The 13,827-nt window shown below is 45.0% G+C and overlaps 1 protein-coding gene across 1 annotated transcript; it reads left to right on the top strand.

The window, feature by feature from the left end:
- Window positions 1-9,387: 9,387 nt before the first annotated feature.
- Window positions 9,388-11,571, top strand: HOXD1 (homeobox D1). Its single transcript, XM_085645230.1, has 2 exons — window positions 9,388-10,037; window positions 10,655-11,571. The coding sequence occupies exons 1-2, from the start codon at window positions 9,581-9,583 to the stop codon at window positions 11,011-11,013; spliced, it is 816 nt and encodes a 271-aa protein (XP_085501356.1). The 5' UTR covers window positions 9,388-9,580; the 3' UTR covers window positions 11,014-11,571.
- The last annotated feature ends 2,256 nt before the right edge of the window (window positions 11,572-13,827 follow it).

Below are 13,827 nucleotides of genomic sequence, written 5' to 3'. Positions count from 1 at the left end.
ACTACACTGCACATATCGCACAGAGGTGTCTGGAGCGGTAGAACAAATGAATGGCACAATCAAATCAAGAATGGCAAAGGTGTGTACATCCACATCACTGTGTTGGCCAAATGCATTACCTCTTGTTCTGCTGGGACTCAGAAACACTCCTGATAGAAACACAGGATTGAGTCCCCATGAAATTCTCATGGGAAGAGCATTGACACTAGCATTTGTACCAGGACACAAACTGTTAAGTATAACTGATGATCTGGTACTAGACTATTGTAAAGGATTGGCTGACCTAGTGCGTTCTGTCTCTCACCAGGTTGGAGAAGACGCAGTTGCCAGGCAGTCGGATCAAGCACATGATCTAAATCCCGGAGACTGGGTGGTGGTGAAGAATCACACCCGAGAGTCGTGCCTAGCACCCAGGTGGGATGAGCCGCAACAGGTCATACTGGTTACAACAACAGCAGTGAAATGTGCAGGTTTGCCTAACTGGATACATGCCAGTCATACCAAAAGATTTCCAGCTCCTATGGGAAAAGAACCACAACTGACACAAACAGTTGGGACCGCTGAAGGTTGTACAGCTGAAGGATCTAGAATAACAGATTCTGAAGTAGCTGACCAAGAACAACCAAGTCAGGAAGACTAGATACCAGTAGTTGACATAACTGAGATGATTATTAAAACGAGAAGCAGAACCAGATTAGAAAGGCAAGAAACTAGAGAGGATCAGACAGGTGTAGAAGAACAAGCTCAGGAAAGGGTGAATAAAACTGTTGGAGACCCTGAGCAGGATCAGAGAGGGAGAGAAAAATATACTCAGACAGAGGTGAACCAACACATTCACGGATCTCAGGAGGGACAGATAGGCCTAGAAGAAAACGTTCAGGCTGCAGAAAAGCAAAGTGCAGTAGGACCTCAGCAGGACCAGTTAGGAAAAGAAGAACAAGTTCAGGAAGAAGAAGAACAGGTCGAAATAAGACCTGAACAGGACCTGATAGAGGAAGAAGAACACGGAAAGTCACAATAATAAGCCCTGAACAAGGACAGACAGAGAGGGACTCTGACGACGAAGATAATCAAATTGTGCCACAACATAACAAAAATAAAAGAATACTTGAAAGAGACGAGGAAAGTGAAAGTGCAGTACAAGCCAAAAAGGTCAGGAAAGGTGATAATTGGCCAAGTGGTGTCAAAAGATTAAAATATCACGTAAAAACAATAAGTAAAGAACCAGAACAAGTAAATGAAGTCACCAGCCAGTCTGGGCAATTGACTGAGAAACCCAGGCGAAGAAGCCAAAGACTGAGAATTTTGAATACTAAATTCAAAAGTCCCGAATGGACCTATGTGATTCTTGAAGAATTTTAGAATCTAGATTTGAATGAAGAAAGTGACGAAGAAATAATTGTTGAGCAGATTGACGAAGGAGAAGTGAGATATCCTTAAAGATAAAAGACATAAAATTCACAAAGCAAAGCAAAAGAAAAGAAGAGAAATCTTCTTAAATTAAAATGGCTGATGATAGGGTTACTGGAAGACCAAACCAAATTGTATTAAGAAGTGTTGTAGAAAATGTATATGTAGCATATTTTTAGTACTCATATTCTGGTTAGTATTAACCATAGCGATCCTTTATTTGATGGTGACAGAAAAGAAAAATAACACAGATACTAATGAAAGGGTGTCTAATATAAAAGGAAATAGAGTAGAATTAGAAGCACAAGATGAGTTAGATTTACATCACACTGTGACAAATGACACTGCTTTAAATGTATTCACAAAGTTATTAGTTCAGTATATAGACACCATGGAGATTAGTGATTGTTATGTATGTATGAAATTACCAGCATCAGTAGCAGAAGGTGTCACCTATCACCATTTACCATTAACATATGGTATTTCATGTAGTATATTAACTAGTTTATTTTATAGAACAGGAAAATTACAGTATTTTTATTCAAACGTAGATGTGATATTTTCGGAGGTTCCTATTCGCAAGAGTATGAATCCAGTTCTTAGTGCTAAAGATGCAGAGTTTATGGGTGAAAATTTCTTAACTATGAAAACAATAGATATAGTAGAAGCACACAAAAACAATCTAACATGTTCATTACACGAAGAAGAAAATATATTTTTTTATTTAATAGAGGAAAGGAGACAGGACTTCCAAAGAAAGGCTTCTGAAAAGAAACCTCAGATTCCTCAATGGGCTGAGAAAGAGGAAATATATACAGTTGGAAAGACTCATGCTGCGATGTCCCTAGATTTTGAAAGGAAAGGGAAGATCTGCCTCCATAGATTAAAGACTGACTATAACAATGTATTTATTGGTTCCAGTGAATGTGAACATACCTTTTTGATTATTGGAGGATGGGGACTAAAAGGGGGAACAGATCCAGTATTTCCTGCCATCTATTATGTGTGTGGGAATAAAGCATATTTTAGGTTGCCTGCACGTTGGTATGGGAGTTGATATTTTGGAATAGTATTCCCGAAAGTCTATAATGTGAAAAGAATCACTGGAAGCAATGAAAACACAAACAAACTAACCCATAGGAAAAGAACTTGTTTTATAGAAATAGTAGGTGATATATTTAGTGCATTGATACCTTCAGTGGGAGTCATTTCGAATTCACGAAAGATTTGTCAGTTATCCACAGTAGTTGATCGTCTGTCGACTGATACTGCTGGAGGGTTCTTGTTGATCAATACAGAAATGGTTGCAATTAGATTAATGGTTTTACAAAATCGACTTGCTCTTGATATATTATTGGCAAAAGAGGGTGGAATCTGTAAAATGTTGGAGGCGCAACATTGTTGCACATATATACTGTACAAAAGTGTAGAAATTGGAGGATACATCAAAAACAATTCGAAACTGGAAGAAGATTTGAAACCACTGGAAGTTGATAGTGTATGGAAGAAATTAACAAATAGCATTACCTCAATAGGGACTTGGTTTACTAATATAGGCAAAGACTTTATAGGCCAAATAATACTACCTATACTTGTAATAACAATATTAGTCTTAGCAATAATGACATGGTGCAAATGTTGTAGAAAGAGAAGGAGATGTGAAGTAAATGAAAAGGGAAAGAAAAGAAAGTATGAAGAAATCCAGTTAGTAGAAATGAAAGGCGAACTATATAAGAAAATGAAACATTTTAAAGATAAAAATGAGGAAGGAAATGAAAAGACCGGAAAGGGATTTGAGATGTGTTAAAGTTGGCATCTGGTTAGGTGATGGGTAAATTTGTGATGGCACAAATGCCATCAGAGAGGGGATTGACGGAGCAAGAACTCATATAAAAGAGACTTGCTTGGAAGCAACCCTCTCATATAACATGTAACACCGTATTAATTGTGTATTGCATAAAATAATATGCACCACATTCCATATTTTAGCAAAGATGAAGCTTGCTAACATGTTTTGCTAACAAGTAACCCGAGTGAAACTTAAAATGGCTGCTAACGCAGAAACTGTACTGTGTATGCGTCAACTGCATCTACGCAGGATGACGTTCTTTCGATTAGAGGGAAATTTCTGCACCTGCGCAAATGCATCTAAAATGGCCGCTTGAAAGCTCACATGCTAAGCATCTGCTTCGCTGAAACTAAAACAAGCTATTTACTAAGTGCTAATGCCTTTATAAGTAAATGGGAATAGAGTAGAGATAGGTGGTATACAGTGAAATCATTTTATATTTAAATTAATATGTTTCTTTTTGACCTCTTAACTAGTTCGTATTTGGGCCTCTAAGTGACACAGAAATCCATACTACACGTGACTTTCACGCAGGCGCAGTAATAACAAGCCAAGAAGCCATGATTTCGTTCTTGAATCCCGTCCAAGGCCATCTTTGTAACATGTCCTGGGAACCTGCTGGACATCCTGAATATTGAAAAGAAATGAAAGTCATATGTATACTTTTGTTTGATAAAGATGTAAAAGGAAATTAATTAGAAGAAGATCGAGGAAGAAACGAGGAGTGTAAAAGGAAATTAATTAGAAGAAGATTGCGGAAGAATTGAGGAGGAAGATAGTGTCAGAGAGGGGTGCGACGCAGGCGTCGGATCTAGTAGAGGTCATCTATCCTGTCCTGAATCTTGTCCTGAAACCTGTCCTGAAGTCTTTGTCACCTGATCTGTTCCAGGAGACCCTTCCAGCTCCTTGGCCAGGGGGTTGGTTTCCACACCATTCTAGGTAAATATACTTCTGTGTAGTATGTCATTGTACTGCTCTCGCTATCCTCTTCTTTCTGAGTACTGTCATTGTGAAACTTCGATCTGATATAGATGACTGATTATTGAATTTATTCACTTTTCCTTCCTTGGAGAAATGGAGTTTGTACTGTATTTTGTTTTTGGCTCACATGAATTTAATTAGATAAAACATTTAAAACTCTTACCGAGTCTGTGGTTATTTCCAATATAGTAAGGCACATATAAATCTAAGTCATTTCACCATCAACTAGTTCCAACTAATAGGTCCATTGACCAGAGGAAAGAACTTTTTAATCAGTGAAAGATTAGTGAAGAATGTCAGGTAACATCTTATAAAGCATTTACAAAAATTAACCCCCGGTGGTATTTACTAGCCTCTGTGAATGTGTGTGTTTATGGGCCCAGGTGAGTATTTGGTGTTTGAGTACCTGAGGCTGGTAACCCGCTGGATTGACACCAAGACTCAAGCCTGGTTCCCCAGCTCCGAAGTTGGCAGCTCTGGCCATTACGCTACATCCTCTCCCCACTTTCATGGTTAGTAGTTGACTGTGTATTAGGTGGCGATAACAGGAGGAATGGGCTGGTGCAAGCTGCCAACTGATAGAGCCCCAGCACTTATTTTTAACAAATCCTCTACTGGAAAGCCAGAAAGAGACAATACAATACCCGTTTGACATGAGCAATGAAATTGCCAAACCCCCCTTCCAGCCTTTCCGGACATATCTAAAAGTAAATCTGAACAATTTGAGAAATTGTTCCTCGAAAAGATGCAAAACAAGAGGAAGAATATCTTTATCGATGTTGACCCAGACAATACCTCCAAAATAAAACTGCAAGAGAAATACATGATAGAAAGCAAAACGTGTCCCTATCGTCACCAAAATGTCAGAACAAACGGAGGAACAAATGGCTCTCATCACTTAGTGGAGACCATTTTGCAGCACACCTAACCAAAGCCACTTGCCTCCTGATAATACCTGAAAATCACTAAATCCTCCACAGCAAAAGGTATGTTCCAAAATGACTGAAAAAGGTACAAACCTAAGCCTTTTAAGAATAGCCATCTGTAGATATAATGTATGAGCTGAACGATTTGAGAAGATAGCAGTTTTACCCTTTCCTGGAAGAACACTAGAGTTTAGTCAACATTTAACTAAAAGAACCTTCTAGATAACAACCATTTCTGCTTTAAAGAGGTGGGCAGCCTTGACAGTGACTGATGATGCACTCAAGGTCCTAGACAAAGGAGAGTCGTGCATTCTAGTTCTTCTAGACCTTGACGCCATTTGATACGGTTGACCACTAAACCCTTACAAGCACCCCTTAAGGACAGGTGGGGATGGATGACACTGTCACAACCTGGGGTAAGTCTTACCTGAATGACGGATCCAGTAAAGATGGGCATTTATGCTGCAGCACTTCGAGTACCAGAAAGCTCTATAATGACCCTAACACATTTTAATTATTATGTGGGATCTCTAAAAGAAGAAATTAGAGAAACAAGCGTAAAAATGCATCAAATGCTAAAGATACTCATCTTCATCTAAATATTAGCTCAGAGCAAGACTCAGATAAGGTTGTCCAAGCACTTTATCAAATTACACCCCGACAAACACCAAATTCCTTCTCATTGTAACTAAGGCTAACAGCAATCCTGCCCACAATTAGATCCTAGACTCTAATCCTTTGGGAACAAACCCACAATTATAACCATAGTGAAACTCCCAGGTTTTATACTAGATGGCAACCGCTTTCTAAAACAGTACATAAGCATACACAAATACTCAATTACACCTCCATACCATTGCAGTCTACATATCTTGTTTTGGATTAAGACCTACAAACCCAGTCCAGTCCCCAGTTCTTTCCAGCATGGGCTACAGAACCACCTTATGCTCAGGCCTACCATAGTCAGACTTGACTCTGCTACAGTAAGTACTAAACTCAGCACCAAAACTGATATTGAATACCAAAAAGACATATCACATCACATAGACGCTCACACCTTTCCAAAGAAGAGCTATATGCTCTGATATGAAAAACATGCAAAGCCTTACATCATGACTCCTTGGCCTACCTTGCACAGAAACTGAATACAAGGGTGAACCACAAATGCCTGCAGCAAGGATCTGCAGATGTTAAAAACAAGCTCCCTGCCAATCATTTTCCAGACAGCACCAAGAATGTGGAACAACGTTACCTCCAGGCCTCAGGACAGCTCCTTCTTACACTTATTTTAGGGAAGGCGGAAAGATTTCTTAATAAACCAACACCACGCTCCCGCCAAACTGGCGTACAAACAGCTCTCCATAAGCCGCAGATCCTTAGGACACTCTATGAATATCTATAGGGTATTGATACTTCCATAAGGACTAGAGTCCATCAGGCATTATACATCAATCTGTAAAGTGGAGGACCATGTTACCTACTGGGATTCAGCATAGCAAAATGTTTATACATGCAGAATGTGTCTTGTCATTTAGTAATGTATTGTTTCTATATCTTTGACATCGAAAAGTTTTATTGTACATGCTATATATGTAGCGCTTTGAAGTCAACAATGTTTTGGTCACCGCTATAAGAAGCCAAAAAAATATCCCCTTTCCTCTCATCTTATCAAACACTTTTTGTCCCTCTCTCTTCCTCTCAGTCCCTTGCCCCATATGTCTCCTCCGCATTTTTGTTTGCTTTTCCTCCACTCACACCGTTCCCCCATTGCCTCCTCCGTTTCCCTTTTACAGCATCTCATCCCCTTCTCATCCTGTCCCGCTTCCTTTCGCTCCTCACTCACACACCTTCTCCGTGCCCCTCTACATGTATCTGTGCCTTTCCCCACACACCATCTCTCCCTCCACGCACACCTCTCTATTGTCCTGCTCTTCCTCATTTCCCCCTCTGTACTTTTCCTGACACACCCTTCCCCCCTCCCTTCCTTTTCCTCTGGATCTCTTCCTCATCTACCACTCCCTTTGTTGCTCTCCCCCTCTCTGTCCATCTTCCTTTGCTCTGTCCCTCCTCCTCTGCACCCTTTACCCTTCTCTTCATCACTCTCCCAACTAAGTATAAACAGCAGCGGCATTGTCAGGGGAGCGCCTCTGCCCATTAGCACTGTCTGTCCAGACTTCCTAAGGAGCAGCACTTACTGTATGATGAGAGAGAGAGAGATCCATTAACTGCAGCCAGGACGGAGAGAGCTCAGATGTGCTTAGGATTGTAAATGATTAAACCCTAAAACCCGCGCAAGGAGGCAAGAACATGGAGAGGAGACCTGCTGATGCAAGCAAAGCCCCGTGCTGCCACCAGGGCCTGGTGACACGGCTGTGGGGCGCTGCTTCCTTTTCAGACAGTCTTCCCACGCACCGCTGGGGCACACACTGACCTTTGCACCTTGCGGCGGGCGTGGCAGAGGGCCACCTCTGCGGTTAGAGGCCTTTCGGAAGCACAGAGGCGCATCGTGGTTGAGCTCTCAGAACTCTGGATGAGTGAAGAATTCAAAGTAGTGATCGTGTGTCATTGGCAATTGAGTTGGGGGCTATCAGCAACCAGTAACACAGATGCCAAATTAAGGCCCGAGATATTCCGATAAATGTGTAGTTTGTCGGTCTATGCCTGGGAAAAGAACGGCGAACGTGATGCTCTTTCTTCTTAGAATTGTAGGAGTTGCATCGGGCACAGAAAACAACATGGCTGGATTTAAGGAGATTGTCTCGTGTACAATCCAGGAATTCGTGAAGTGACTTGAGGCGTGGGTGAAGGAACGTGTCCGGTGCTGTCACAACACGTAAGGCCTGTGTTGGCTTCACATTTGAAATGCAAACGTGATAAGCGCGTTCAGGCCCGCGTGTGAGGTGCCCGTGGCGCCTCGGGCCTAGCATGTGATAAGCAGAAGGTTCCGGGGGGATTCCTGTAGAGGACGAGAGTTCCCAACTGTTGCAGCCTCCAGCGTGGAGTGGACTTAGGGCATCTGGTCTGAGATCAAGCGGCGAGGATCCTGCACCAGGACCTGCACCCACCCCGTCCGAGGTGATGGAAGGAAAATGGGGGCTATGACCCTCCAAATAAGAGGCACTTAGAATCCCTGGTATTCACCTCCGGAGGCTGGCTGGGAAAATATTAGGACAGCAGACAGTGAAGCCTCCCACCCCAGCGAAGGCCTCAGGATGGCAATGCAACATATGCATTTCACAGTGCACTGCCGAAACCCTCGCCTGCATCACTTTACTCTCGTGCACCCTCTGTGCACCAGCTCGATCAACTCTGTGCACCGCTGTGCACTTCTCAGTACTCTGCACTCCACTGGAATAAGTTCAGTCTCCTACACCAGTTAGCCTCCTGCACCCCTGTTAACTCCCTTGCAGTCACGTGCTTCAGATCAATCACCTGCACCTCTGTGTGCATTCTCACTCCCATGCACCACGGGCACCAGTTATCTCCCCTGCATCTGAAACGATTCATAGGTTCACTCACTTGTCTGCTTCTCCGTGCACCAGTGAAGTCACCGCTCTCCCGTGGACCAGTTCACTCTCGTGCATCAGTGTACACCAGCAACCTTACCTGCGCCCTAGGTCACATCTCTGTTGTACAACACTTGACTATCCCGGGCCCGCGGAGCACACGAGCCGATTGCTCAGTGTTGCAGTGTGTGATCTCATCTGTACACCAGTTCACATTTCTACGCCAGCCAATAAAATTCCCTGCATCGGTTAGTTCCCATGTACCTTCGTGATCTGAGCATACATCCGCACTTGTCAACAATACGTCCTCTGCACCTCTGTGTACCCATCACCTCCCTGCGCCCCCGTGTACCAGTTCCTTATCCGCGCGCCCGAGTATCAGTAGGGTCACCCTCTGCATCTCTATGCCCCACTTCACTCCCCACATATTTGTACCCCACGTCAATCCCCTGCACCGCTGTGCAACAGTTTCCTCTCTCCCCATCTATTTGCCCCACTTCACACACATGCACCAATTCACACTCTGTGCACCAGTTACTTTGCTGCATCTGCGTGACTTCTTTCCAGCGTGTCAGGATACAGTGCACACTGTTCTTAGGGGGGGTCCTCTATCTGTGTCATGGACGAGAGGGCTGAGCTCTTGTCTTTACCCACAGCCCCTCCTTGCCCTGAAGAGATGGTCTGATGTACTACAGCAGGGAATGCACCGCGGCTGGGTCAGTCTAAGGCTTCCTGGCTCCTTGGGCAAAGTTTCTCTGGAGCAGCTCCCATCCCTAGGGGGTCTGCTCAGCGCCCAGTGATTGGTGAACCACAGCCCACCGGCCCCGCCTCCGCTATATCAGCACTCAGCGCTCGCAGCAGAGCAATGGCAGCGCCGAGAGTGCGGGTCAGGTGAGCGCCGCAAATCCATGACTTCCTACCTGGAGTACTGCGGGGAGGCGCTGGCCTTCTCCCCACGAGTCTGCCGCGCCGGGGGCCCGCGCGCCCTCTACCCGGGGCCGGAGCCCGCATATGCGGGCAGTCTGAACGGCCATGGCCCGCCTTACAGCCTGGAGAGCCCGCAGGATCCCGTGGACTACCCCTTCCTGCCTTCGGGGTCCGAGCTCTACCACCCGGCCGAGGAGAGTGGCGGGCACTACCCCGTGGCTGCCCCGTACCTCTTCAGCGCGCAGTCGGAGTACAGGTACGGGGAGCAGGCGTCCTTCCAGTCCTGTGCCGCCGAGCAGCCCGAGCTGTACCCAGGACCCTTTCAGAGCTTCTCTCCATCCCCCGGCTCCTACCCCCGGCCGCACACCCCCGCCAACGGAGCCCAGGCCGTCAGCACCTTCGAGTGGATGAAAGTGAAGAGGAACCCTCCCAAAAAAAGTGAGTTTCCAAAAACTGGTCAACGCGCCCCCCCTGTCCTGTGAGTGGGCTCTTAGCCAGAACGGACCGTGGTCCCCCGCTGTCCTTACATGGTTTCTTCTTCTAAAAATGTAATCGCCAGTGGACAAATACGTTCCACTCTTTTTGCGCAAAACTCCCCTTTCTCTCTAAAAAGTCCAGTTTGAATGTCCTATATTACAAGGTGAATTGCGGTGGGTCTGGAGAACAAAGTTAATTGTATGCGCTTGCCTGTCACTTGTACTTTATTGCACTGTATGATCACTTTTTTATTTTGTTTGCCTTAAAGTACATACTCGAGTTGCTTTGCATGTTCGGAGGCAGGTGGAACAGAACAACACATACGCCTAATTAATGTATGATGCTATTGTTGCGATTTGTAATGTCTCGCGCACTTCCACTGTCATTAGGGAAAGGCGTGAACAAGTGACAGCGAAAATATAAATACTCACCCCCTGGCTATATCTGTTGTTCTCTCCAAACATTGTCCTGTACTCATTTTACTTTTCTCCCTCGCTTAACATGCCGCTCTTTAGCAGTGTTTCTGTCTCTTGCACTGTTTCCATACAACCGTACTGACTGTCCCTTCCTCCTTACAGACACGGCGGCCGAGTACGGGATCTTCAGCCCCGCCGGCACCATGCGCACAAACTTCAGCACCAAGCAGCTGACCGAGCTGGAGAAGGAGTTCCACTTCAACAAGTATCTAACCCGGGCCAGGCGCATCGAGATCGCCAACTCCCTGCAGCTGAACGACACTCAGGTCAAGATCTGGTTCCAGAACCGGAGGATGAAGCAGAAGAAGCGCGACAAAGAGGGCATCTCGCCGACACGGCATGGCCAAGGCGCCCTGTCGGGACACAAGCCCGGGAGAGTGGGCGACAAATCAGAACCGGGCTCCAACCCCAGAGGTAGCCCTAAACACTGCCCAGTCCCCGCGGAAGGGCTCGGTGTGTGATTGGGACAAACAACGGGGGAGGAAGTGACGCCTACGCGCTGCGTACGGGGACTCCGAGGAGGCTCGTGCGTCCCGAAAGGACGTGTCAGCTTTGCGCATCCAGAAGCTAGTGAATGAGATGAGACTGCACTGATAAACTTCACTTTTGACGAATTCACGTGCTCGACTATGCAACGCGAGTAACTATGTATTGCCTTGCTGCAGACACGTGCCAGTGTCTGTTAAGAAATGCTGCTTGACCAATATGTTTAATGTTATTTATTGTTTGATAATCAATGGCTGGTGCGGTTGGAAAGACAGGGTCTCTTTAATTTCCGACTCCAGTTAAGAATTCTATGTTTACGTGGATGTGACTTGTTTTTTCAGGGGTGAAAGGTCACCCGAGGTTAACAAGCTGTTTTACCTTGTGGTTTGTGGGCAGTATATGGGAATCGTCCCTTTTAATCAAACCAAAGAGACTGTTGGGTTAGCACAGTCAGTTCGATGCGTATACAATGACGTCATTTGCACTATAGATTATGATGATTGCCTTTATTTACATTGTAGGAATAATGCAAACCATATGCACAGACCAGTCCACATTCAGGTTGCCGGTATGTTTTTTTCGTTACAAACAAGGGCGTTCCATAGCACAGAAAGCCGGAATTGTTAGTATATATTTTGTACAAGATAAATAGATCGCCCGTCATGTCCAGAATTGTTCCTTTATGCAAGGTAATGTAATTAATTAATTTTTTTTATTTTTTATGAAGAAGTAACGAATAAATAAATATTTGCTACAAGTCCATGCTCTAGAGTTTGTACAAGTTTCGCCTGGTGTGCTCGACAATTCATTTGAAACGAATTATTTCAAAGGCTGTTTCCTGCCTTGATGTACTTGTAATAATGTTTGAATTTAGATAACGGAAAGTTTTTAGTTTGCACTGTGACGCGTTTGTTTTTCGTGAGAGTAGAAATATTCAGAGTATCAGCTAAGCCTCCTGGATTATATATAGTATAGACCTGTAAGGATGTGATTTGGGAGATGAGCTGTCACGCACGGTCACTTTACCCCTGAAAAAGGGCAACTGCTCATCAAATGGGGTAGTCTGGGGCTCCAAGAATGGCCACTTTCAAAGTCAAGAATCACAAAGGATTAGCCGGGACAAAGGGAACACGTGGATGCTTCATTCAGCTTGGTTCAGGGGGTGACAGGTCTCAAAGAGAAGCAAAACAGGAACCGGGCTCGGAAGGGCACAACATTCCAAGACGACATATCAAACACTCTTGAAGGAAGCATGGGGTGTAAAGGGTGGGGCTTCAGCAGACAGATGCAGCGTTCACCGGGCTGTCCTTATAATGCATTAACTTTTGGGCATGTTAAAGGGCCTGCAACTTTGCAGCCAGTATTAAAATTCTCCCTGGCTGACCGTATAAATACATTGCTACTTTTGGGTTTATAATAGTTTCGGGTGGAGGGGTGCAGGGGGTGGGTTGCAGCCAGGCCCCATATAATACACTGTTAAGTTTTTGGGGTGGATTAAAGGGTTGGAGGATTCAACAGGGTGTGGCAAGAATTCACTGGGCTCTAACATTTGGGGTTTCTGCACGGAGATAGCAGCCACCAGTCGGGTGTCTTTAGAATATACTATTGGGTCCCAAGGACTAGGAGGTTTTACCTTAAACACAATGAGAGCCGACTGTTTTGCAAAGGCCTCAAGGAACCCACTGATGCAAACCCACACCAGTGGTCCTTACCACAGTGAATCTTTATGATAAGCCCATGTTACCTAATACCCACCCTCTACAAACTACAGTCTTGCAAAAGTGCAAAGATAATGTCATTTTTATGAGAAACTGCAGCACTCTAGGCATGTTCGGTGGAAGAAAAATTGTATTTAAATGTATGTTTCCAAATCCTAAAACTAGAAATGAACTAGATGTTGCCCTAAAGTAAAATAAAAACTCAACGAATTAGAAAAAAGTTTGTTCTAGCCAATGTTCTTCTTATCCCTGTGACCATCTGCCCTTAACAACCTCATGCTAATTACCTGCTGGCTGAAACAACTGAGGCTCCTGGGTGTGCTGCTGCCATTTCAAAGGGTTCAGGGTTTGACACATTTACAATGACCTCCGGTAGTGCCCGAGTGCCTTTGATATGACAACTCCGCCCTCCTTTGATAAGCATCAACACCGACAACTACCCCATTGTCTGTTAGGGGGGAAAAACCTCTCCCAGTACACCAAGAAAGTCTCCCCTCTGTGCCTCACAGGAAAACTCGCGTTACAACAGTACATTTCATCATTTCTGCATGCGGTATTGTACAGCATGAACCGCGTTTCCACAGGTTTGAGTAGTATGCAACTATATTGTACCCCATGTGGCCAATGTCAACATGATTATATAGGATAAGCCCGTTCCCCCTTAAGTTGTTCTGTGTGACCCTCAAGTGCGTAGACTTGTGCACTCCGGCCTTCACGCGCACTCCTTGTCACTGTATAAGCCTCACGCGCATGACTGTCGAGTGTGAGCTTCTGGCCTGCAGGATTGTACCCGTGCAGGCCCCGTGTTCTCATGACGGTACCAGAGGAGGTTTGCGTCACTAGATTGGTACAGTAGGAACCACGCGTTCCTGGAATCACACAGTGTGAGCCTTCTCCGCGGGACTGGACAGTGTTAGCCCCAGAGTGTACAATGTGTGCGCCTATACAACAGGCGTGTACTGTGTGAGCCCACTTTCCTCGTCCAGGATGAGGCCAACGCCTCTAAGAATGTACTCATAGGTATGTATGGCGTCTTCACTATGGAAGTCCGTGCCTAGAAGTGTACCGTGC

Source organism: Triturus cristatus, chromosome 3_1, assembly GCF_964204655.1.
Source record: "Triturus cristatus chromosome 3_1, aTriCri1.1, whole genome shotgun sequence".
Lineage (NCBI taxonomy): Eukaryota > Metazoa > Chordata > Amphibia > Caudata > Salamandridae > Triturus > Triturus cristatus.
This window is presented reverse-complemented; position numbering and strand designations above follow the sequence as displayed.